Source organism: Mastigoproctus giganteus, chromosome 10, assembly GCF_048544385.1.
Source record: "Mastigoproctus giganteus isolate SK-2022 chromosome 10, ASM4854438v1, whole genome shotgun sequence".
Taxonomy (NCBI): domain Eukaryota; kingdom Metazoa; phylum Arthropoda; class Arachnida; order Uropygi; family Thelyphonidae; genus Mastigoproctus; species Mastigoproctus giganteus.
Genome location: NC_143584.1, coordinates 142735833 through 142763550, shown reverse-complemented (window position 1 = coordinate 142763550; position 27718 = coordinate 142735833). Strand labels below are relative to the sequence as shown.

At 36.4% G+C, this 27718-nt stretch overlaps 1 protein-coding gene across 1 annotated transcript in view; it reads left to right on the top strand.

Annotated features, from left to right (window-relative positions):
* Window positions 1-27718, top strand: part of LOC150079329 (116 kDa U5 small nuclear ribonucleoprotein component) — a 330420-nt gene that overhangs the window by 230715 nt on the left and 71987 nt on the right. The window contains exons 13-16 of the mRNA XM_090383490.1: window positions 4570-4705; window positions 10291-10418; window positions 18460-18906; window positions 22556-22649. Of these exons, the coding sequence (XP_090239616.1) occupies window positions 4570-4705; window positions 10291-10418; window positions 18460-18906; window positions 22556-22649 (805 nt within the window). The remainder of the gene's footprint in view (window positions 1-4569; window positions 4706-10290; window positions 10419-18459; window positions 18907-22555; window positions 22650-27718) is intronic.

The following is a 27718-nucleotide window of genomic DNA, read 5'->3' as shown; positions in this document are numbered from 1 at the left end:
GCAAATTCCTAATGCATCTCGTGGCTGGAAAGTTGGATGCCCCCGAGCTGCTCTACCTCATCAACTTCAGCTGTCCTCCAAGAGCATTGAGAAGACAAAATATGCTGGCACAAGAGCCATTCAGAACTGATCGACTTAGATTCCATTACTTCAACAGAACTGCAAAATTGCTAAATGAATCCAACATTGATATTCTAGATGAAAACATTAATATCAAAAAAGAGTTACAAAGGTTTTATAATTTATGGGTTTTAATTTCAGAAAAGGAAATTACGATGCCTTAAGGTACTACATGGCCTCTATTAACTGGGTAGATATCGCACAGAGAATGAATACAATTGAACTGTGGTACGCTTTTAAAACATTAATCACAGATGCCTTGAATGCGTATATACCATTAAAAAAATACTCCACGAGAAGGGTTCCAAGTTGGATGAATAGTGAAGTTGCCACATTACTTGAGCAGAAAAAGGTGGCATGGAAACGTTACAGAGCAATAAAAAGTACTGAAGCCTATAACAGCTACAAGGTGGTGTGTAATAGAGCCACAGAAAAGGTTCGACAGGCAAAGGCAGTTTATGAGAAATCACTAGCAAACAGAGCAAAGAGGGGGGATAAAGAATTCTTCACATATATAAATGCCAAGAAGAGCAGGACAAACCAGATCGGACCTTTACGTAAGGGAAAGGGGATAGTAATAAATACACCAGCTGCCGTTGCAGATGAACTCAACAGTTATTTTGCATCGATATTTACAAATGAAAAGCCTTTTGTGGCAATGGGAAATTGTGGGAGCGAAGTTAAAAAATATGTAATTAATGATATTGAAATTTCGCAAGATTATTTAATGAAAAAACTTTCAAGCCTACAGACTAGTAAGGCTCCTGGAGTTGATGGAATATACCCTATAATCTTGAGAGAGGCGGCAAGCGAGTGCATTGAACCACTGAGGCTGGTTATGCGAGCATCACTAGACTCTGGGGAGATTCCCTTGGATTGGAAAAGTGCAAATGTATCTCCCATACATAAGGGTGGCTCTAAAAGTGAAGTGGGAAATTATCGACCTGTCAGTCTGACTTCAGTAGTAGGGAAAATCATGGAGGCATTGATCAAGGGTGGAATTCAGGATCATTTGGATAGAATTGAAATTCTCAAGGATACTCAGCATGGTTTTGTAAAGGGAAAATCATGTTTAACAAATCTGGTTCGCTATTTCGAAAGGGTCACTCACGAGCTGGATTTAGGGAATAATTTTGACATTGTTTATTTAGATTTCAGCAAAGCTTTTGACTCAGTCCCACATGAGCGGTTGCTTTATAAGCTGGAACAGGTTGGAATCACTGGGAAAATCCTTAGATGGATAGAAGGATGGCTTCAGGGCAGGAGGCAGAGGGTTGTGATAAATGGCTATTCCTCAGATTGGGTTGATGTAAGAAGTGGGGTTCCCCAAGGATCAGTATTAGGACCACTGTTGTTTTTAATTTTCATAAACGACATTGATGAAGGGATAGAGGGCGTGATGTCTAAATTTGCAGATGATGTTAAAATTGGTAGAGTAGTTAATGATCACTGTCAAGCTGAGCTTCTTCAGAGAGACCTAGATAGACTTCAAGAATGGTCAGAAAAATGGCAGCTGTGCTTTAATCCAACAAAGTGTAAGGTATTACACCTGGGAAACAGTAATCCCAAAATAACTTATTCACTTGGTGGAGTTCAACTAAACCCAGTACTGGAGGAAAGGGACTTGGGTGTTACGATACGGTCAGACATGAAATTCTCTGAGCATTGTAAACAGGTTGCAAGGAAGGCCCATGGTGTCCTATCGATGATCTATCGAACTTTTGCAAGTAGAGATAGGGACGTGATAATCCCATTATATAAGGCCTATGTTAGACCACACTTGGAATACTGTGTTCAAGTATGGAGACCGCACCTAAAGAAAGACATCGAGCTTCTTGAAAGGGTGCAAAGAAGGGTAACTCGCCTGGTGAGATCGGCAAAAGGGCGTCCTTATGAAGAAAGACTTCGAATATGTGGGTTGCAGAGTTTGGAAACTAGACACCTTAGAGGAGATTTGATTGAGGTGTTTAAGGCTCTGAGAGGCATCAGTAAAATGAATGAGGACAAAATTTTCAAGATTATAAATGATGCTAGAACTAGGGGACATAAATTCAAGTTACGTGGGGAAATGTTTAGATTGGACTGCAGGAAGTTTTATTTTAGCCAGCGAGTTATAAATTACTGGAATAAGTTGCCTTCATGGGTGGTAGAGGCCGACAGTTTGGGGAAATTCAAAGGTCATCTGGATAGTACTTTCGGGTAAGGGAAGCGCATAGGATGATAGGATTAATTTCCTTTTTATTTAATTTTTAATTTCATTTTATTATTTTTATTTATTTATTAATTATTATTATTTATTTATTTAATTTTTGTTTTTATCATTGTTTTGTTCGGATTTTTTTTTTTTTTTTTTGGCTGATGCAGCATAAGCCATAGGCTTTCTTGCACCATACGGCCGTTACTAATACTAATAATCAAGTTACTAGAGAATGAAAATAAATTATTAATTTAATAATAATAACAATAATAAAACTATAAAAAAAGGTATATTTAGCTTTAAATTTTTTCAATGAACAAAGATAATAAATAACAATTATAATGAAAAAAAAAAATATATATATATATGGATAACAATAAGAATAATAACACAAATCAACCAATGCAACTACTTATTGTGAACTAACAAGAAAAAAAAACAACAAATGCTTAGAAATACAAATTTCTCTGTCACCCAGCTTTGCTCAAATGCAAATCACTTGTAACGTATGATATACATTGTATATGTTGTAAATTGACATTGTATATTGAGACCTGACATTGTGTACAGACTGTAAATAGAATTATTACTGTATTGCTACTGTCATATTCCTCCTCTGTAAGGCTTCGGCTGTTTTGGAGTAATAATAAAAAAAATAAAAAAAACCGTTAAGGTATCCTCAATAATACTGGCAAAAACTTTTACACCACCTTTGTTTAAATGTATCCCATCTCTACAGAACAAATTCCTTCTAGCTACAAGTGTGGGCCAAGCTGATAGAAATTTCCCCCCAAAAAAGCCTTGCAGAGTCCTTCAAGTCTTGAGTTAATCCACAAGGCTTTTATTTAGAGATGATGTAATATTGCATCATCACCCACGCGTGTAAATCTTATCTGATGCAATCTGTAAGAAATATTGCCATATATTTATGTTATTTAAATGACAATTACAGTTTTAAGGAGTGATGCACTTCTTTTAAACACCAGTGTAGTTACAGGGACAGGGACAATATAGATATACATTTATCCAATGGCATGGGTCAAAGTAACACTTTCACTCATCTTAGTAGGTCTTCTTTGTTGTCGCAACATCCATTATTGGCAGGATGTACTGAGGGTAGTGACTGAAGGTTGCTCAAATTGTCACAGAGCTAATGCTAGGGAAACAACCTCAAATAACTTAGTGTTGTGTCAAGGTAGTTAACTATACAAGAACACAATATTAACCATATTTTCACTAATGTCAGGAGTGTTGTCAATAAAACCAGTGAATTAGAATTCCTGGTTAGAACAGTTAATGCTCACAAAAATGGGCTAATTGAAATGTGGTGCCACCTGGAAATAGGCGATGATGAGCATTATTGTCGTATGTGTAATGTATTTAGGGAGGATAGGGAAAATATAAGGGGTGGTGGAATCGTGCTTCTTATGAAAAGCAGCAGCCTAAGTGTGACAAATGTTTTCACTGCTTCAGAAGTTACACATATTGATATAGAATCTGTGTGGTGTAAGTTAGTTGGAAGCAAAGGTATAATGAGAGTAGGGTTAATATACAGATCAGAAGACTGTGAAGGTTATGATGAGAGCCTTTACATACAAATGAAGTGAGAAAACAAGTGTGGTCATATAGTGAGGGGGAAATTCGCCATGGAGAGCAAAATTTTTAAATCAACTGGATGATTGCTATTTGTATCAGCATGTCAGGGAAAGAATATTCTAGACCTGATCATTGCCCTCAAACCAAATGACACCATAGGGGTGACAGTACAGGAGCCATTGGCAGGGAGTGACATTTAACACGATGCACAATTCCCGTGGCTGAAACTGTGCATCATGTTAAAACTTTTTAATGTAACCATGTAGGTGAAAATGAACCATGTCTGTGAAGAAATGCAGGGTTTTCCATGCAGAAATTGAAGTAGTGGACTACAAAAATCATCTCTAACATCATTAATGAATTTGCTAAGATTGGTGAATTTGAATTTCATACAGCTTAACCATCTCTCTCTCCTACAACTTAACCATCGTTACCCTTAGTAATTAACTTGCCTCCAATGCCACATTGCTCCAGTTTATATAAGAATCATTCAATGACTCGTTATTGTTAACATGAGTTTGTTCTGTGGTTCACATAGAAGTTATAATTCCTGAATTTTATGTAACTTTTGTATGATTGTTTAAGTATTGTTAATAAGCTTATAAACTAAGTATGTTTTTTAAAAAATTAATTTAGAATAATTTTTATCATTTCAGGTTGTCGGTGACGTTGACACAACACTTCCACAATTGTTGGAGGAACTTTCTATTAAAATGACCAAGACTGAAATGAAGCTGAATGTTTGTCCATTGTTGAGGCTGATTTGTTCAAGATTTCTTGGAGATTTTAATGGTAAAATCTTAAGTCCTTTGTAGTTCATGTTTATTTTTATGTACACACTCAAAAATTAATATAAGTTAATATTATATTAATTTAACACGTTCGCTGCCGGTGATGAGTCAGCATGCTATCGTCAATAGCATGGCATAGAATGAGGAGACTGTCGCCAGAAGCCGAGTGTGTTTCCATAATGAAAAAGCTTGAAAATTGGTAATAAGGGATTGTTAGGTATACCATATCAATATTCAAGTGTCGTATAAGCAGTTTCCAAAAGATTTTGAGATTCACGTGCCAGCGTGTGATAGGAACTGGAGGTCAAATTTGGCTGTAAATGCCGCATCACGCGCTGGTGCGTGACACAAAAACATAATAATATAGTATGTAAATAATAAAACAAAAAACACGGTAACATTAAGAAATACCTATTATTTCATACCAAACCAATACAGATTACAAATACTATGTGTGAGAATGTTACTTATGTATAATGTTCACACAATCTAAGCAATAGCCGGGTGATCCTTCACAAACACTGCAGATATAGATTGTATCCTTACGTTTCCCTTCAGAATAGCAATGTTTGAATTGCTTCCTCAATATCTTTCCACGTTTTCTTTCTTCCCACAGATTGAGTACATGTTCCAGTTCAGGTACATTATGCACAGTATGAGGGAGATCAGATGGCTGTTTCAATAAAGATCTGATCACTGATAAACAGAAGTCATAAAGTTGCATCTTATGTGAATATTTAGTATAGATATGGTGTGCATTCAACATTATTAGTTGCAAAATATGCATAAATATTTTTGTGGCCACCTAATGGTTTTCCTTTCGCAAGGGTAATAGGCAAGCATTTGATCTTGCTTGTCAATGCCTGACATAAACCTATTAATTCAATTATGAATATAAATTATATTCAATTATTTTTGCTTCCGTAAAGGTGAGTACAGTGGACTCAGACATTTTTTAAATTCTGTACAGTGGGATAAACTGACGATGTTACCAACAGTAAATTCTAAGTGGGAAGCATTCAAGGAATTAATCGTGGATGCTACTAAAAGTTTCATACCTATTAAGAAATATTGTTCAAGGTTTAGGCCTAAATGGTTGTCAAATGAACTAATGAGACTCGTAACAGAGAAGAAAAATGCATGGGATGCATATAAATTATCAAGCGACTCAGAAGCCTATGGCAGATATAAGCTAGTCCGTAGTCAGGTCACAAAGGAGGTTCGGCAGGCGAAGGCAGATTACGAGAAATCCTTGGCAAAAGATGCTAAGAAAAACAGCAAGGATTTCTTTACTTATATAAACTCTAAAAGGAAGGGGATGAATCTGATTGGTCCACTTGACATTGATGGTTCGGCTGTTGATGATCCTGCTCAGATAGCAAACAAACTGAATGAGTATTTTGCATCTACATTCACACATGAGGAATTATTAAGGTTTGAAAATGGCAGAAGATTAACAAATTGTAGCAGGATACTTAATGATTTTGTAATAACTGAGAGCAAAGTGGAGGAGAAATTGTTGAAGTTAAACATAGGAAAAGCACCCGGGGTGGATGGGATCTATCCAGTTATATTAAAGGAGGCGGCAAAGCAACTAAGCAAACCCTTAGCCATAATTATGAGAGCATCCTTGGACTCAGGGGAGGTTCCCACAGACTGGAGATGCGCAAATGTATCCCCAATTCACAAAGGGGGATCGAAGGGTGACACGAGTAATTACAGACCAGTTAGTTTAGTAGTAGTAGTAGTAGTAGTGGCACATGATGCAAGAAAGCAAGGGTAGGAGCTTATGCAGCATCAGCCAAAAAAAAAAAAAAAAAATCACACCATTCCCTCCAAATACCTGTCCAGTTCCTCCTTAAATTTATTTAACCTATCAACTTCCACAACGACAGATGGAAGTTTGTTCCAGCAATTAACCACCCGCTGGCTAAAGGCAAATTTCCGAACATCTATTCTACATCTGTCCTTTCTTAATTTGAACTTATGTCCCTGTAGGTTCGTAATCTGAACAAGTGGAAGGATCCCATCAGAATTCAGCGTGCTCAACCCATTCAAGGCCTTATAGACCTCAATCAGATCACCGCGCAGGTGCCTAGTCTCCAGCCACTGCAATTTGCAGAACTTAAGCCTCTCTTGGTAAGAGAATCCCTTCATTCCCCTCACCAATCGTGTTGCTCTTCTCTGTACACGCTCAAGCAAATCTACATCCTTCCTAAAATGAGGCCTCCAGACCTGTACGCAGTACTCAAGGCGTGGCCTGACCATTGCCTTATACAGAGGGACAATCACCTCCTTTTCCCTGCTAGCAAAATTCCTATATATCATTGACAAAACCCCATGACCTGCCCTAGCAGCCTGTCTGCATTGCTCAGAAAACTTCATATCTGACTGCACAATTACTCCCAGGTCTTTTTCATTTTCTACCACCTTAAGTGTAGCACCACACAGTTGGTACGTTTCTCTGGGGTTACTTCTACCCATATGCAGTACTTTGCATTTGTCAAGGTTGAACTTCAGTTGCCACTTCTTAGCCCATCTGCCCAAATTATCTAGATCCTGTTGCAGTAGCACACTGCCATTACTGTCATTAACAACCCTGCCAACCTTTGTGTCATCTGCAAACTTCGACATTAAGCCTGATATACCTTCATCAATATCATTGATAAATACACAAAACAACAGTGGACCCAACACCGAACCCTGTGGGACTCCACTAATAACATTAGTCCACGAAGAGCAGCACCCATTGATTACCACCCTCTGTCTTCTCCCACTTAACCATCCTTTTATCCATTGTAGCAACTTACCCTTAATACCATTCTGCTCCAATTTGTACAGTAGTCTTCCATGCGCAACAGTGTCAAAAGCTTTCCTGAAATCCAAGTATATGATATCAAAATTATTTTTTGCATCCAGTTCCTTTGTGACCACATCATAATAACCAATCAAATTTGTCAGACAAGACTTTCCCTTAACAAACCCATGCTGTGTTTGAATTATTGCTGCAGTCTTGTCTAGATGATCCTGCAATGCATCTTTAACCAGTGACTCCATTATTTTACCCGGAACAGAAGTTAAACTAACTGGTCTGTAATTACTCGTGTCACCCTTCGATCCACCTTTGTGAATTTGGGACACATTTGCACATCTCTAGTCCGTGGGAACCTCCCCTGAGTCCAAGGATGCTCTCATAATTATGGCTAAGGGTTTGCTTAGTTGCTTTGCCACCTCCTTTAAAATAACTGGATAGATCCCATCCACCCCAGGTGCCTTTCTTATGTTTAACTTCAACAATTTCTCCTCCACTTTGCTCTCAGTTATTACAAAATCATTAAGCACACTGCTACAATTTGATAACCTTCTTCCATTTTCAAACTGTAATAATTCCTCACGTGTGAATGTAGATGCAAAATACTACATTCACACTTTAACTTCTGTTCCGGGTAAAATAATGGAGTCGCTGGTTAAAGATGCATTGCAGGATAATCTAGACAAGACTGCAGCAATAATTCAGACACAGCATGGGTTTTTTAAGGGAAAGTCTTGTCTGACAAATTTGATAGGTTTGTCTGTCAGCGAGACACTTAGCGAGTTCATAGCTATTGTAATAATTGTCCATAAATATACTATGCCCAACATCTTACATCCCATCAAGTAAGTTCATGATGACTTTTTGTGCATGTCCTTTTCCACCAGAATCATCCAACATACTGGTATATACTTGAAATTTGATAACCATGCCAGTAGACATTGTGATCATATATAACTTGGTGCTGTACTTATGGCGTTTGTTTTGAATGTACTGTCGAAAAACAAGCCTTCCACGCCACAATATCATAGACTCATCTAAGCTAATCTCACATCCTGGATAATATATTTCCGACATTCGTGCATTGAACAGTTTCACCATTTTTCGAATTTTATATAGGTGATTCCGTGGACATACCTCTTTCTTTTCTGGATTTTTTGCAAAATGCAAGGTCCGCAGTAGTAATCAGAAACGATTCCTGCACATGTTATCTGCGAACACATGTAATCCGAACAGTTTATCTGTTTTCCAATAATCTTGTATGCGGTTCAGTGGAATGGTTCCCATATGTAAAATCAATCCAAAAAATACCAGCATTTCATCTCTAGTGGTGTTCTTCCATGCATTTACTCGAGAATGTTCTTTATTTTCTCGGGGAAGAAGTATTTCATGAGCATAAACATTTGTTTGTGAATTATTTCATCCAAGATATTGTCGGTCAATAAATGACGAAAGTAATCTATAGGATTATCACCTGACACGGGTTGCAGCAAAGACTCGGATTTTGTAAAACGAAACTATTTCATTGATGTTATGTCATTTTCCCACATGATGTTTTCCAACTCACTGGAATCCTGCTGTGGAAGTGTAGCCTCTTCCACAATATCTTCTTCATCTACACTTTCCGATTCTGAAGCATCTTTTGGAGGGATAAAATCTTCATCATTGTAACTGACATCACTGGGATATACGTCAGATAACTCTTCCAACATTTTTGCAATTTCTTCATCTGTAAAGGATTTTTCACATTGCACTTTTCTTCTTTTTGGGCACGATGGGCCTGCTAAACTATCATCTGCACAGCAAGTTATAACCCAGAAGTTATAACCCTTTAGATTATAAAGGCCTACATTATGGGACTTTCTCTCAACCTTTGAAGGAAGCAGGGGTGGTGGTACCACTACCCCCCACCCGCTTGTTTGATCAGTTGTATCACAGCCATTGGTTGGAATCACTTTACATCAGTCGTAACTTAGACCTTTGTATCAACCCCATTTTTGAGCAAGTTATAACCCAGAAGGATACCAGATGATGTCACGCGTGCTGCATGAGAAAAGACTTTTGATCTTTTCCTTATCAATGACCCTTCAAAGTTCATAGTCAATGTTACTAGCCCTCTGGGTTTCTCAGATCACAATTTGATGATGGTTTCTTCTCCAGTCGACCAACTTTTTTAGTGTCATCTTTCACATGTATAGTGTTGAATTACGGTGAAATGTGCATTAAGAACAGCTGCCAAATTTTTAATTCAGTTATTATTATTATTTTTTTTTTTTTCTTTTAAAACTTTGTTGTGATAATGTATTACCCGGCACAGTAAGTTGAAAGAGAATGGTAAGCTATTCCTACAGTAAACCTTTATATAGCAGGTCACAAAGCTAAATCTAGGGGCACAGGTGACAGCATGGCATTGCTCTTATTGATGCTGTGCATGCATGTGGGAGGCCTTTGATGTAGCTGAACCTTTCCTTGCTGTACTGCTAACTGGTTTCTCTGTAAACAGTACTTTGATATGAAAGAAAGCGTGTTAGCCATTAGAAATTGTCATAGGTTGGCCACCCCTGTTATATATAATAATAATAATAAAATTATTTCATCATACTCATAAATAACCCTGCTTGTTAACTGAAATTTTGTTGATAATGATATACTAAACTAAGTTTCTTTGATTGAGATAGCTAACCAGATAAAAACTGATATTATTTGAGAACATTGTACCACCTGCCAAATTATAATTTTGTATATTTATTTTTTTTTACCTCATTTTTATATAGGGTTTGTAGATATGTGTGTTCATCACATACCTTCTCCAGCTGCTAATGCTAAAGTTAAGGTAGAACATGTATATACTGGATCCCAGGATACAGAATTAGCTGAAGCAATGATTGAATGTGATCCTGAAGTAAGCTTCATTTATATATCATGTCAAAGTTAAGAGTGGTCTGTTAAGATTATTACTAAATATAATACCACTCTTATACCACGTGAAATTAATAATATAGTTTATTTAGCTATTTGCCTACACTACTAACATTTCAGGTACCATGTTGATAACAGACTCCTCTTACCGATGCACATTGGGTTTCTGGGAGCATCAGCAAAAGGAGTCTGTTAGCAGCATGGTCTGATGATGGGTATCAGTAAGATACTTGAAACGTTACCTTAACGTTAGTGGCTGACCGGACTAGCCGGGTGGGTAAAGTGCCTGCCTGGCAACCCAAAGGTCACAGGTTCGATTCCCGCCTCGGGCTTGGATCAAAGTACTACAAAAACGTTGGGAGGTGCATTATGGCCACAGAAGCCTATGCGCCAACAACTACCAAAAAAAAAAAAAAACCTTAATGTTAGTAGTTTAGGCAAATAGCTTAATAAACTATATTATTAATTTAATGTGGTATAAGAGTGATATTATATTTATTAATAATTTTAATGGAAAACAACCACATAACATCCTTCCCTAACTATATGAGTGGTCTAATTATCATATGGTAATTAAAATGCAGTTTTTATTATCCTTAGTATTTTAGTTTAGTTATACAGGGAATTTTTTTATTCATGTTTGTGTTACTTTAATGCACATTATTTATGTAACTGTAAGATACACATAAAACAAAAAGGATTTAAGAACTCCTACCTGAAAGAGGTTATATCGTGATATGGCAGAACGTCTTTCTCTTAAACAAAATTTCTGCAGAGCCCAATTAACTGGGAAAAGATCTGTGAAAAGACCCAAACCTCCCAAAAACTTTCTCATTCATTTTACAAATATACACGGTCTTGGATCCAGTCACAATGATGTCCATTTCCATCCTCAATCTGCCAAACCCCACTTATTTTTCAGACAGAATCTCAGTTATTGGCTGCTTAACTACCAATTGTCTCACTTGCTATAATTATTTTCTCTCTAATTCCTTTAATTTCAAAGGTGGTACTTATGCATAATATGTCGATTTTGATATTCCTTTTCAGCAACTGCCTAATTTGGAATCTCCTCTAGCTTAAAATCTCTACCCCATTCTGCCAAGTTTGTTGTCTTTATCATTCTTCTAATTCCGTTAATCATGGTGAACTTATTGACGCCTTTTTTTTTACATTACTTTCTCCACTGCAATTTTCATGTTTTAATGTTCACAACTCCAGTTGGTTGAGATGCTGAGACTTTTCCAATTATCAATGACCTTACACAACTTGGAGCAGCATTAGTTAGACAAACCAGAGAGTGAAGTGGTGTTAACAGCCCATGTATAATCTAAAGATGGGATTCAGCAAAGATTCTGAAACACCACCTTTCTGACAAGTTTAGTGTAATTAGGTCAAAGGCATTTAATAAATTAATTCTGTATTACTGCATGGTAAAAGTGTAGCTCATTACAAAAATTAATCTATGGATAATTCTGTAGCATCATTTCCAAATTATATTAGATTTATACAACTTATTCCTTTACCTACCAGAATACCAGACAGTCCTAACTACATTCAAGACTTTTGATCTTTTCCTCACCAACGAACCTTCAAGGTACACAGATGCTACTATTCCTCTAGGTACCTTGGATCACAACTTGATGTTGGTCTCTTTTCCAGTGTTCACAAGATAAAGTTCTTTAACTTTATCTTGTGGCCATTCTCAGCTTTGTTATTTGTCATTTTGAGATTGAAAAATGGGATCATGATCTTTATAATTTCCTTTCCTTGTTTTCTTGGTTGTATTACTGGTTTAAATCTTTTGATCCCAGTATTTCCTCAAATCGTGTTAGTAAAATTATATTTATAGGGGTGTATTCCTTTATTATGAATTCTACCCTAAAATCTCACAAAACTTTGTACTTTATCTAAACTTGGGTTTTCTAAAAAAAAAAAAAAAAAAAGGTGCTAAGGCTGTTCAAGATAAAAATGTGGCATATTGCAATTGACTTGTATCTAAATCTCTAGCTCCATTTTCTGTCTACACTGAAGCTTGCAACATCTGTAAAATAATTAATAATCAGTCTAAACTCAGTTTTGAACAGGCTATGAGTAGAAAACTTGCTTCTTATCCAAATGGTAGTAAGATCTGGTCTCTTACCAAATCTATTGGCTGCAACTTCTAATGAGAAACATCAGGCCTGTAACCTCTGTTACAACCCAATGGTTCTATTGCACCTTCAGCTAAATATAAAGATGATTTGCTATCATCTAACTTTTCTGAAAGCTCTTGTATTGACTGCCTTGATAAACTACCTCTGCCATACCCAGTACACCACACCCAGTTCTTCCTGTGATCTTCAGACAGAAGGATGTTATAATAATTCTGAGCAGTCTTGATGCCAAGAAAGCTCCAAGTCTTAAAAGCTTTTTTTTTTTGCTTATTGTTAAAAACTGTGTTTCTGAGCTTGCTCCTGTTTTGTGTGTTGCTGTTTTACACTTTCTTATTTCATTGGAAATTTTTTACTTCTGCATGGAAATTGCTAATGTCCAGCCAGTTCCTAGAAAGAGTGGCAAATCACTTTGTTCCAATTATTGTTCTATTTCACTTACCTCTGCTCTTTCCAAAGTAATTTAGAAATCTTTCAACAGCCAACTATCTCAGTCTTCTGTCTGATCAATGATCACCTATATGGATTCCATCAGTGCCAATTCATGTTATATTGGCCCATGTTTACTCATCTTTGGACAGCTTTAATGGAAACGAAGCAAAACTCAAAAGTTTCTCTTGATTCTTCTAAGACTTTTTATCATATTTGGCTTAAAAATCTTCTAAACAAGGTCCCATGTTATGGATTGCCATCTGTTTTTTGCAGTTGGATAAACAGTTTTCTATTTAATTGCTCACTGCTGGTGCTGGTGAATGGCTCTTTGTTTTCTAACTTTCCTACTAATACTGGTGTTGCCATGTTTAGCATTCTTTCTCCCACTCTTTAGCCTCTTGTATATTAATGACTCCGTTCAACTTACTGGAAGTCCTCTTGGTAGTTTGCTGTTGCATTCTGCTTTCCAGTTTGAGAAGCCTTGTCTTAAACCACTTCAACTTCTTGAATATCTAACACAAATTTTTTGTGATAGATCAGTATTTAAGAAAATGCTGGATCTATCACATCACAAATTTTGCTAGCTTTGCAAAAAAAAAACAAAAAAAACCAGGAGTTTTCATTTTCATTCTTAGTGTTTAATTTTCTTTTGAAAAGCCACTCACACTAAGCAAATCTCAAACCTGACTTTTTATTTTTTATTTATTTATTTTTTTATTTATTAGAACCTGTAATACTTAGTACCGTGCATGAGTTGAAGGTTGAGAAGGTGAAAGAAGATACTTGTTGATATTAGACACTTGAATTTCTGTAGATTGGAATTTTCTGGAAAAGCATATGGAGGGGTTTGTTCCAGAAAACAGAAGTTGGAGAAATAAATGAGGAAGAAGAAAAAAGTTGGTTTTGTGAGTTTGAAGTTGGACAGTAAAAGAATGTTGACTGGTTGCAGCGCATGTTCGGACTGCTTTGGAAGAAAGAGCAGGAATTATAGAAGCCACTTCAGGAGAACAGTGCCCATCGAAGTATCTATAGAAAAGGCATGCAGCAGAAACAAAGCATCTATCAGACAGAGAGTGGAGAGAATCTGTTAAAAAATATATAAGCATAGTAGCAGAAGAATCCTTTTTGTGAGATATAAGACAGGAGTGAGTTTTAGAAGGATTGAAATCAACTAAGTTGTCTTTGCTCCACTGCAGATCAACATTTAGGGATTTGGTAGCATATATTTGAGAAGTGGAAGCCATTTGTGCAGAGCACGGTTTTTGAAACTGGAAAATGGAATGCAATGTGTTATCAGTAAAACTATGGATAGGATTTCTGGTCAGTGGAAGAAGATCATTAATATATAACAGGAAAAGAGTGGGAGAAAGGCCTATACCCTGGGGAAAACCAGCATTAGTGGAGAAATTAGAAAACAGAGAACCATCTGCCATCACCTACAGCAAGCAATCAGGGAGAATACTGGATACCCAATTACAAAAAAACAGTTGGCAAACTGACTGGGCTAGCCGGGTTGGTAAAGTGACTGCCTGGCAACCCAGAGGTTGTGGGTTCGAATCTCGCCTCAGGCTTGGATCAGAGTAGTGCAAAAACCTTGGAAGGTGCATTATGGCCACAAGAAGCCAATGCGCCAACAACTGAAAAAAAAAATAAAATAAAAAAAATATAAAAAAGTTGGCAAACTATAAGATGGAAGTTTATTTAGAAGACCTTTATGCCAGACACAATCAGAAGTCAAGAGCAACTGCTTGAGTTTCGCCAAACTTTCTATTGAATTAGTCCTTAGGTAACATAAGCCAGAATATCACCAGTGAATTAAATAGAGAAGGAATTCATACTGGAGATCGTTAATCAGGTGGAAGGTAGCAGTAGTAGCATGTGATGCACGAAAGCAAGTGTATGAGCTTATGCAGCACAGCCAAAAAAAAAAAAAAAAATCACACCATTCCCTCCAAATGCCTGTCCAGTTCCTCCTTAAATTTATTTAACCTGTCAACTTCCAGGTTTCTTGATAGTGTAAGAGTTGGCAGTTAATTGATTCCTTCATTACTTTAGAAAGAGTAGAAGTAAGTGTAATGGGCTGATAATTGGATGGGAGGGATTTGTCACCCATTTTAGGAACTAGTTGGATATGAGCAAATTTCCAAGCAGAAGGGAAAACACTTTTGGATTAATAAAGTTTAAAAAGGTGACACAGAACAGGAGTAAGTTTAGGAGCACAGGTTTTGAGAACAAGTGGAGAAATACCATCAGGACCTGCCTTACCATCAAGATTGTTCAAAATCCTTCTGACATTCTTTTTACAGAAGGCCACAGGAGGCATTGAATGGAGTGTATTGGGAATGGTGGAAGGCAGTTTATCAAGGTCATCAATACACGAGTTGGAAGAAAAGTAGGTTGATAGCAGGTCAGCTTTATCTTTTTGGCTGAAATGGCAATAGAACCATCTGGTTTTGACAGAGGTGGGAATAGAAATAGTAGTAGAGGCATGTGATGCAAGAAAGCAAGCTTCTATAGCATCAGCCGGAAAAAAAAAACCAAAAAAAAAAAAAAACCCACCCATTTCACACATTCATTCCCTCTAAACTTTTGTCCAGTTCCTCCTTGAATTTTTAATTTATTTAAGTTATGAACTTCCATAACAACCGATGGAAGTTTGTTCCAGCAATCAACTACCTGCTGGCTAAAGGCAAATTTCTGCACATCTATTCTATAACTGTCTTTCCTCAATTTGAATTTATGCTCCCTCAGGTTCATAATCTGAGCAAGAGGAAGAATCCCATCAGAATTGAGCCTGCTCAACCCATTCAAGGCCTTATACACCGCAATCAAATCAATTGTGGCCAACAGCTTTGGCAAAAGACCAGAATGTTTGACTACCATTTGAACAAAACAGTTTTCTACACTAAGTCTATAAGAAATCTAGTTTGGACTGATTAATAACTGCTTTACAGTTGTTATGAGCTTTAGTATAGGCAGAAAATGAACCTGGAGATTTGGATACAAGTCAGTTGCAATATGCAACATATCTTATCTCGAACAGCAGTGGCACATTTATTGGAAAACCAAGGCGTTGATAAAGGATGAGATTTGAAGATGGAGTGTGGAATAAAGGATTTCATTCCTACAGGAATAATTTTACTCACAAGATCTGAGGAAACGTTGATATCAGATTTAAAACAGTAATCTGACCAAGGAAAAGAAGAAAAGAAATCTCAGAGATCACCTCATTTTGCATTCCTGTAATGCCAAACAGTAATCTGACAAAGGAAAAGAAATCTCAGAGATCACCTCATTTTGCATTCCTGTAATGCCAAACAAACGAGGTTGAGAATGGCCATGTGAAAAAAGCTCTATTGAAGAAGAGACCATCACCAAGTTGTGATCTGAGATGTCTAGAGACCAATCACCTCAACCTTGTACTTAGAAGGGTTGTTTGTGAGAAAGAGATCAAGCATATTGGCTGAGTGATGAGGATTGTTTGGTATTCTGATAGACAATTGAACAGTCTGGGCAAGGTTATTAGTAATTGCAAAAGCCACAGCATCTCGACCAGCTGGGTCCATGTGAGTAGAAAATGGAAGCCAACTGGCATTGTGAACATTAAAATCACCAGTGAAAATTACTTTACTGTTAGGAAAGGTGGACTGGAGAAAGTCATGTTTCAAAGAGAAGAAGTCAAAGAGTTCCAAGTGATTAGTGGAGTTGGGAGAACGATAGAGGCAACAAATGAACAGATGAATTCTACAGAATGTGGTAGGGAGATTTTAAGCCAGCGAAGATTGATAAGAGAAGATTCCAAATGACTAAGTCTCTTACAGGGAATATCAGAGTGAACATATGCACAAGTACCATCTTTGAAGTGAAAGAAATTATACAGCGAATAATTCAGACATTCAGATGAGCAGTGGTTGAATCAACTGATAAATGGGATTCTGTCAGAAGTACATGGGGTTTGGGAGACTATAAGTGGAAATGGACGTCATTGAGATTATAACTGACACCATATATATTTGCGAAGTGAACGAATAAGTGTTTTGGATGTTCAGATCTTTTTGCACATAAGTTTGTTGTATTAGTTTGACAATTCATGATGTATTTAATAGTAAGAAAAGGTGGTGAGGACATGCTGCATGAAGTAATGAAATTTTTTGATATGGTGCACACATGGTAAGAATGTAACCAGCTCCTTGACATAATGTGGACTTACCAATAGGTTCGGGCCAGTGGGTCTATCTAGCAGCTGGCCTAAATGTTTTAGAGCTGTTTCCTTGTAATGTAAGGAAGTTCCAGCAACTCTCCCATCTCTTCCATTATATTGCATAATGGAAGAGATGGGAGAGTTGCTGGAACTTTGCCCTGGAGACTAAATGTGGCTTCCATCAATTCAAGCCTCCAATAATCAGAGTGGTTGTATTGCACTGGCTGATGAAAGTCATCTACCACCTGGTATTGTCTGGAGAGGTGGCATTCCTCGACCACTGCTTATGTTGGTTTGCAGATGGCGGTTATACCTAGGGTTACCAACAGTCTCGCCATCGTGAAGACGCAAGCAGAGGATTTGGCTGTCACAGACTGACCGGACTTTGTCAAAATTGGGTCCACTCAACCTGCATGTCGTTAAAATATAAGTTCCATCAGCAATTTAGACTTTCAGGTAGCAAGCCCAGCTTGACAGCCTAAAAGAATGCTTGTGACAGCCTCCAGGATCAATTACATTAAATTATAATACAGTTACAATTTTAATATATTTATAATTCAATTATAATATGTTCAATTACAATTACAGTGTGACCTGTTATGTTAAATAAATTTTATGGTATGAGCGTAATATGGGCTGAAACCAGTGAGTGACCAAATTATACATAATGAAATGAAATGTCCTAAACAAAGCAATTATATTAATTTTTTTACTAAAAGTTAATTAATTGAAATGTAAATATACAGTATACAGAGGTAATAAAAAAGAACTCCATATAAGCAACTGGTTAGATTAATTTTCATTCTTTCGAACTCTAACCTCTTCAAAAGATACATCTCTGTATAATAGATACTTTCTTCTGACTCACTGGTATCTGGTGTAGAGAGGTTTCCAGTGCCAGATTTACCTATAAGCTAAACAAGATGCAGCTTAGGACCTCACATTACAAGGAGCTTCGCTCCATCTTAAAAAAAATCCTTTTTTAATATTGTCACAGGTGAACTGTAAGAGAGAAGAGCCTCATCCACATTATAGCTTAGGACCTTAATGAGTTAAATCTGACCCTGGAGGTTTACATCTGGCACTGTACTGTAATGCTAAGATTAATATATTTTTATTTATCTTTTTTCCCTTCTGTCTGTTTTCAAAATTTTTATCCTGTTAATCTTTTCATTTCTCTCTTTTTTTTAGATCCCTCTCTCTCTCCTTTTAATTATAATTTTTCATTTTTCCTGTAGGGTCCTCTGCTGATTCATACTACCAAACAGTATTCAACCCAAGATGCTACTAGTTTTCATGTATTTGGCAGAGTAATGAGTGGAACACTGCATGCGAATCGTGATGTGAGAATATTAGGTGAGAACTATACATTCACCGATGAAGAAGACTCCCGTATTATGACCGTTGGACGACTTTGGATATATGAAGCAAGGTATAATATTGAAGTTAATAGAGTACCTTCAGGTAATTGGGTACTTATAGAAGGTATTGATCAGCCAGTCGTGAAGACATCTACAATTGTAGATGTGCAAGATCAAGAAGAGCTTTTCATTTTTCGACCACTGAAGTTTAATACACAGTCTGTAATTAAAATAGCTGTAGAACCTGTAAATCCTTCTGAATTACCCAAGATGTTAGATGGACTGAGGAAAGTAAATAAATCTTATCCATTACTAAGCACAAAGGTGAGTTCAAAGTACTTCTGATGTTGAGAATTGTGAATCGTATTTATTCATTTACATTACTAGGCATAAAAAAAAAAAACAAAAAAAAAAAAGGCACATTTATTGATAAAAGACTTTTTAAATTTTTTGACTAATATGTTTAACAATTTTGAATTTAAATTTAGGAGAGACTAAGTCATATGTTATTATTATCCTTGAAATTTTCATCTGGCACAAAAGAAAGGGGAGGTAAGGACTGTAGGCAGTAAGTTTTAGTCAAGACTGATTTTCTTTGTGGGGATCATCAATAAAGATTTAAACACTTGGATTGGCAGTATAATGGTACAGTAATGTTAAAATTTAAATTGAGAAGATGTAACTATTCATTGCAAAAATATGTCTAACAGTTATACTATTAATCAGAGTTCTATTTCAGGAAGGATTGGAGACTTTTTTAAATTTATATTTGTAAAAGAATAAGAGAAGTTTACCTCAATATGATACATAGAACACTTCCGTATAATCTTCTTCTTCTTTGTCCTCGCCTTCTTCCCACGTTCATATGGGGTCGGCATTCACTCTTCTTCTTTGCATCAAATCCACAATCTCTCTGCTCTTTCCATTCATCGTCCCAATGTTCAATGTTCCTATTCTAACACTTTTCAACTCCTTCTTCATCTCTAGCTGAACTAACTTCTTTAACCGACCCGTCCTTTGTTCAGTAGCCCTGACACATCTACTTTCCATCAATCACCTTTTGTTTTGGCATAGTTTTTACGACCGGATGCCCTTCCTGAAGTCAACCCTCGCCATTTATCTGGGATAGGGATTTAAGCTGCCAATCTGCCAAGCCTTATGCAGCTATATAGAAGTGGTAGCTCTTATACAATGATGATGTCGCAATTTAATAATTTTACACAATTTATGCCGAATTTCTAATCCCACTGAACAAGCAGAACACTTCCGTATAATACTTACCAGAAATTAAAACAAAAACAATTAAAAAATCGAAAATCTTACATTACAGTAAGAAATAATTAACAATAATTAAAAATCAAATGAACACAATTAAAAAACAATTTAATGCAATTAAAAATTAGGTAAAAAATTAATTTAATGAAAAAAATTGCAAATTTAGGTGGCACAAAACTTTGAACAGTGGCACAAACAACTTAACAAATTCTTTAAAGATACCGAATTTAAAATTGTAGCCAGGCCAATATGGAAATTACACTATACTGAACAATCACTCAGTCCTTTCCTCATTTCCAACACAAATAAATGAGTATACAACAATTCTTGCAGTGATTGCGAGTTGTCTTATCAAGGTTTTACAGTTTCCTCTGAAATTTCGTGTTAATCAACACGCCGCCTCAGTTCGTGCTTCTTGTTCAGCAGCGTCAGAATTAGCCTTCCATGCCGTTAATGAAAAATATACAATTTTTATTTAACGAGGCTAAAATACTTAGTGTCCAACGTAATTATACGAGACGATTAATTGCAGAAACTGTTGAAATTAAATTACATGAGAATTCTGTTAATGTTCGCCGGCTATATCTAATCTCCAACTCGTTGTCGTCTACGCGCATGTGTGAAGACAAATAATCCCTATTTAAGGGATTATTTGTCTTCACACATGCACGTTAAGTTCCATGCTCACCTCTATGCCAGATGAAAATTCAGTAATTTTCATTCCTGTGATCATGACATATGGTTGAAAAGCATTGCCAGCTTCAGGAAGAAAAATCGTTTTGCAATTTTTTTCATTAAATTAATTTTTGACTTAATTTTTAATTACTTTAAATTGTTTTTTAATTGTGTTCATTTGATTTTTAATTATTGTGAATTATTTCTTACTGTACTGTAAGATTTTCAATTTTTTAATTGTTTTCGTTTTAATTTCTGGAGAGTATTATACGGAAGTATTCTATGTATCATATTGAGGTAAACATCTCTTTTTCTTTTACAAATATTGATATCAACGTAGAACGTATTGAGCATTATAGATCTGGTTCATACTATTTAAAATTATATGTATCTGTGCTTCAGGGTTGATGCTCAGGAGGTGGCAAGAGTTGCACAGTTAACTTCGATTTTCAGAAAAAGTTTATTGAGTTTGATTTCTATAATCCAGAGCATTCACACACCTCAATTTAAATTACCTGCACTCTTTACATCAAGATAAAATTAGTTATTATGCAGAAATATCTTACAGAACCTTTACTGAAGCCCTGATCACTTGCCAACTGAATTATAGTCCAGAAAACACAAATGTAATTCTCAGAAGAGACCTATGATATCCACGAATAATTTTGAACCCAGTGCTCAGCTTTCTTAACTGCTTTCTAACTGGTTAAAAACTGCTCAAAACATTCTCCTGTATTTCATCTAACCTGTTATTTAGTAAATCGTTCTTGTACCATTGTTTGATTCACAATGGCCTTTAGCTGCCATTGTGCAATAAATCATTCTGCAGGTCTGAACTATATATAGCTTGTTTATGTTTTTTTTTTTTTTGGTAAAATTTTTTTAATAAAAAATACTTCTTTAATTTTCCTTTTTGTAAAATTTTTCTCTCATCCTAATATTTCAAAATTATTTTCATTACATGCAGATTTGCACACAGTTGCTTTTTCTTATGTGGATAATTAAGTTACTTAATTCGGGTCTCATTCTTTTTGTTATCACTTTTAGATGAATTTTTGAACTATTTTCTTACCAGAAAAGGTTTGCACCTTTTGCTTTCCTGTTTACTGTGAAGGGTGAATTGTTACAAATTGAAGTGCATACTGTATATTCATTCTTGTGTATCATATGCAATAAATATTTATTTATTTATTTGTTTCGGCATTAGATTTCCAAAAAAATCCAAAGTACTTTCTTGAATTTCTTTTTTTACCCATTTCAGAACCATTCCTTTAAATATTGATATTTAAACACTGATGTGGTGTTCATTAAAGGAATGCACGGAATAAATTATTAAACAGCACTGCAGTTAGAATCACTGTATAATGTATTAAAAAATTAAGCACTTATGGGCTGAAAACTGACTCGTTAACTTTGGCAGCTGATTTCAGAACATTTCAGATACAGCTACACATTTCTAGTTCTTACCAGAAAAAGGTTGCTTTTTTAAAAAAATAAAAATAAAAGCTGCTTTCTCTGTGCTTAAGAAAGTTTCAATTCTGTTTTTGTCTCTGTAGACACTGGCCTTTGACAGTATAAAGATGTTGCTTGTCTTTTTTTTTAATTGATGCTTCAGCTCTCTCACTTCACTGGTCTTGTTAGGATTCCAGTTATTATTTCAAGCAGTACTACTTGTCTTTATAGCACAGTGGTAAATGTGCATATTATCAACATTCATGAATTGACACTGGGCTAAGCTAGTAAAAATTTGCATAGACCAGTGGTTGAGAAACACTGGTCTAAACTAACAGTTCCTAAATACCCTTGGGAATTGCTAATGTTTCAGAAATAGCAGAAATGGAACTACAAATATAAATTTTCAAAATGCTGTACATAAGTCTGTTCATAATTAAGTGCCTATTTGTTCATATTTTTGTACCCTGCATACTTTTCTAAATTTAAGGCAGATGAAAATTTAAACTGATTATTAACATGTATGTGTATGTTCCTCAGTTTACAATTACTTTTGTGTATTACAATCTAGGTGGAAGAGTCTGGTGAACATATTATCCTAGGTACTGGAGAATTGTACTTAGATTGTGTAATGCATGATCTAAGGAAAATGTACTCAGAGATAGGTATGCTCTATATGGAAGATTATTAATTTAAATTTTGAAAAGGTTAATGATAATGTTAATAAAAGGGACAATTAAAATTTATTTAATTTTTATAAGTTTAGTGAGGTTTTAGATTTGAGAAAGTGCTTAAATTCTTTTGTGCATTTACATGTATGTAAATGCACTATTTGTTCACAATGTATATGTGTATTTGATTATCATTTATGTGAAATGGTATTTTTGTATAGAAATTATGCAATTCACTAACTTGTACATTAGTCAACTTTTTTTGTACCTGAGGCTTTAGTCCTAAACTACACTGTAATCTAAATTACTCCCCACCATCAGGCATCTCTCATATTGTGGACTTATACTTTGTAATTGGGTTGTCATCATTGTGATGCCAGGGTACCTGCCCACCCACTGATGAGGAGCCAGTAAGCTCCGAAACAGTGCCATGTGGGTGGTAGTAGTAGTAGTAGTGGCATGTGATGCAAGAAAGCAAGTGTATGAGCTTATGCAGCATCAGCCAAAAAAAAAAAAAAAAAAAACACACCATTCCCTCCAAATGCCTGTCCAGTTCCTCCTTAAATTTATTCAACCTATCAACTTCCACAACGACAGATGGAAGTTTGTTCCAGCAATTAACCACCCACTGGCTAAAGGCAAATTTCCGCACATCTATTCTACATCTGCCCTTTCTTAATTTGAATTTATGCCCCCTTAGGTTCGTAATCTGTGGAAGGATCACATCAGAATTCAGCGTGCTCAACCCATTCCAGACCTTATACACCTCAATCAGATCACCTCGCATGTGCCTAGTCTCCAGCCGCTGCAATTTTCAAAACTTAAGCCTCTCTTGGTAAGAGGATCCCTTCATTCCCCTCACCAATCCTGTTGCCCTTCTCTGTACACGCTCAAGCAAATCTACATTCTTCCTAAAATGTGGCCTCCAGACCCGCACGCAGTACTCAAGGCGTGGCCTGACCATTGCCTTATACAGAGGGACAATCACCTCCTTTTCCCTGCTAGCAAAATTCCTGTTTATCATTGACAACACACCATGACATGCCCTGGCAGCCTGTCTGCATTGCTCAGAAAACTTCATATCTGACTGCACAGTTTCTCCCATGTCTTTTTCATTTTCTACCACCTTAAGTGTAGTACCACACAGTTGGTACTTTTCTCTGGGGTTACTTCTACCCATATGCAGTACTTTGCATTTTTCAATGTTAAACTTCAGTTGCCACTTCTCAGCCCACCTACCCAAATTTCCTAGATCCTGTTGCAGCAACACACTGCCATTACTGTCATTAACAACCCTACCAACCTTTGTGTCATCTTCAAACTTTGATACTAAGCCTGATATACCTTCATCAATATCATTGATAAATATACAAAACAACAGTGGGCCCAACACCAAACCCTGATATACCTTCATCAATATCATTGATAAATATACAAAACAACAGTGGACCCAACACCAAACCCTGTGGGACTCCACTAATAACATTAGTCCACGAAGAGCAGCACTCATTGATTACCACTCTCTGTCTTCTCCCACTCTATCATCCTTTTATCCATTACCCTTAATACCATTCTTAATGGTCTTCCATGTGCAACACTGCCAAAAGCTTTCCTGAAATCTAAGTATATGATATCAAAATTATTTTTTGCATCCAGTTTCTTTGTAACCACATCATAATAACCAATCAAATTGGTCAGACAAGACTTTCCCTTAACAAACCCATTCTGTGTCTGAATTATTGCTGCAGTCTTGTCTAGATGATTCTGCAATGCATCTTTAACCAGTGACTCCATTATATTACCCGGAACAGAAGTTAAACTAACTGGTCTGTAATTACTCGTGTCACCCTTCGATCCCCCTTTGTGAATTTGGGATACATTTGCACATCTCCAGTCTGTGGGGACCTCCCCTGAGTCCAAGGATGCTCTCATAATTATGGCTAAGGGTTTGCTTACTTCCTTTGCCGCCTCCTTTAATATAACTGGATAGATCCCATCCACCCCAGGGCATTTCTTATGTTTAACTTGAACAATTTCACCTCCACTTTGTTCTCAGTTATTACAAAATCATTAAGCACCCTGTTACAATTTGATAACCTTGTAACATTTTCAAACCTTAGCTCCTCATGTGTGAATGTAGATGCAAAATAATCATTCACTTTGTTTGCTATCTGAGCAGGATCATCAACAGTCAAACCATCGATGTCGAGTACTGAAATTAAAGCATGAAACTGGTGATGTGCAGAGAAGACCTAGATCAGGTCTTCTCTGCACATCACCTACATGACTACGCCTCCCAAAATCGATATTTGAAATGGCTATGCCTTAGTAATGGCCTCTGGTGTTGAAACAAGCACACGAACTATCCAAAGACAGCTTTTGGAATGTGTTCTGCCTGTCTATCGGCCCAAGAAGAAGCTGTTGTTGACTCAACAAATGAGGAAGAAGTGACTTGCTTGGGCTAAAACGCATTTTTCCTGGACAAAGGAGCAATAGGACACCCTCACCTTTTCCGATGAGTCGAAATTCAACCTGCATGGCTTGGATGGGAAATGATACGTCAGAAGATGAAAATCAGAGGAATACCATCTGGCTGCATAACACCGACTGTAAAGTTCCCCACCGGTCAGATGGTCTGGGGGTGCATAAAAAGCAAAGAGGTGGAACAAATTAATTTTATTAACAGAACAGTGAATGCAGAAACCTACACTACTATTTTGGAGGAGTGCCTGAAACCCATTATTAGGGATCACCACACAAATGTCCAAAACTGCATTTTTCAATAGGACTTAAGCATCTTGCCACACAGCAAAATTGGTAAGTTTTATGCTGTTGAGATTTAATGTTGAATTTTTCTTCTTGTTTCACAAGGCTTAAAACATACTTACACCAATGTTTTCCCTCATTTTTCTCCCTTAAGGTGTGGTGCAGTCAAAGCTCAGAAATGCTGGCATTAGACTTGGACTGGCTCTAGGGTTCAAATCTGAGCCAGATTCGAACCCTATTGAAAATTGCTGGTACACAATGTCTAAAAATTGCTCAGAAGAATCCAACAAGTAAGATTCAGCTGCAGGAGAACATTGTAAGGGTGTGGTACCACGAAATTGGGCAACTGTATATCCAGAAGTTGATTAACTTTATGCCAAACTGTTGCAAGGCTGTAATTGCAGCCTGAGGGAGGAACAACAAAATATTTAGGATTTATTTAGCTGTTTTACAGTACATTAACCATTTGCATGATTTCTCATACAGTCAGTCCTTCTATAGCACAATAGCTGTGTTCCTAGAAACCCTGGTGCAATATAACCAACAGGCCCTATAGGAAAAATGGGGTTAGGTGCCGACCACCCAAGATTGAACACATATTTGTAACCAAAACATTACCAAAAACAATATTTTATTGTAATAAAATACGTAAGTATTTTATTGTAATAAAATACGTAAGTATTTTATTATGACTATTACGTAAATAAAATATTGCTAATGCTTTTGCTTCTATCGTAAGCAAACTTGTTTTTTGTTTGATTTTCTATCCACACAGATGACAGCCATTCCATCTCTTCCAATTCTTTGTGTTTGATCTAATGGATTTTAATCACACTTTGAGTTGTTCCTGCTATGAAAGTTGTTTTTATTTTCTCTGCATTCTTTGTAATTCCCGGCATTGCCTCATTTAGGCAATGTAGCACGTGCAATATCACATGGTCTTTCATTTCGTTCAAAGTGTTTCACAATTTCATATATTTTCTCTATCGACAAAGGCAGATTGGCCATAAGCCTTACCGGGGAAACCCAGGTGGGCCGGAGGCTGGTGTGATTTTGGCCATAAACGCTAGTATGAGGCCACTACAAATTTTCCCGGGTAAGAATTTTTGACCCAGTTCGCCTCTGTTTATCAATATTGCTTTTCCTTTTCTCTCTGAAACTGTAGTGTCTTCACAAGGACACTTCCTTTTCACACCTTTTAACTATTTTACTCATTTTTAGGGAATAAAGCACAATTACAAAATGAGGAGGCAAGCTTGATACACATAAACAAAGCTGTGCACGAGTAGCAACTGAATAAACAACACCATAATGGCAGAGACAACTCTATTAACACCTCACTAGCTCACATTTTACTAAAGCACATTTCCGGAGGTTACTATCATAAAACAATAAAACAATTTCCAGTTGCATTTCTGCTAGTGGAATCTGTTATAAACTGGTAGTAAACTCAATCTAATTGCATTTGCAATAACACCGATAGCTGGAATTTTACGTTATTATGGTGAAATGTGTTTCCCCTTCACTGATATAAAAAACATAAATACATTTTCAGAATCTTCTCTTCATTCTTATCGTGTTGCGTTCAGTTGGGGTTATTCCACGTCCGACTGCCATTTCTTGTAAACACAAAGGCGAATCGCGTATAAGCGAATTCGGTTCGTGTTATATACGATATCGTTCCCCTATTTATAAGTTGTGTATGATTGAATTCGTGTAGTGTAAACACGTGTTATACGAGGACTGACTGTATTTCCATTAATTACACATTTTACACATTTTGGGAAGATATTTATGGCAATTAGGTATATCAGGGGGAGTCTTTTTATTGGATTTCTTTCACAGGATACATATCCCATCTAACAAATGCATTTCAAACATTTCAGCAACCCACAATGCAATGCAAAAAACATTATATGCAAAATTCACAAATGATGCATTTGTTTTGTCTGCCTCTATATATATATATATACACACACACACAGTAAACCCTCACTATTTGCGGGGGTTACGTTCCTGAGAAATGTCGCAAATACCAAAAACGCGAATACTGAGTTATGGCTCCCATAGTAATAAAGGGGTTCCACTCCAAAGTTGAAATATATAAGAAAAACTAGTCTAAAATTTTGTCTATGTTTGTATTATATGTACCTTCATAATATGACTATGTACATAGACAGTACATAGTGAAATGCAAGCATATGGCATCGAAATGAAAATAAGAAACAATTTAATATTAAATGTAATAAAATGCCTTTGCTAGCAAAAAAACTTATCCCGCCAGTGCTATCACCAGT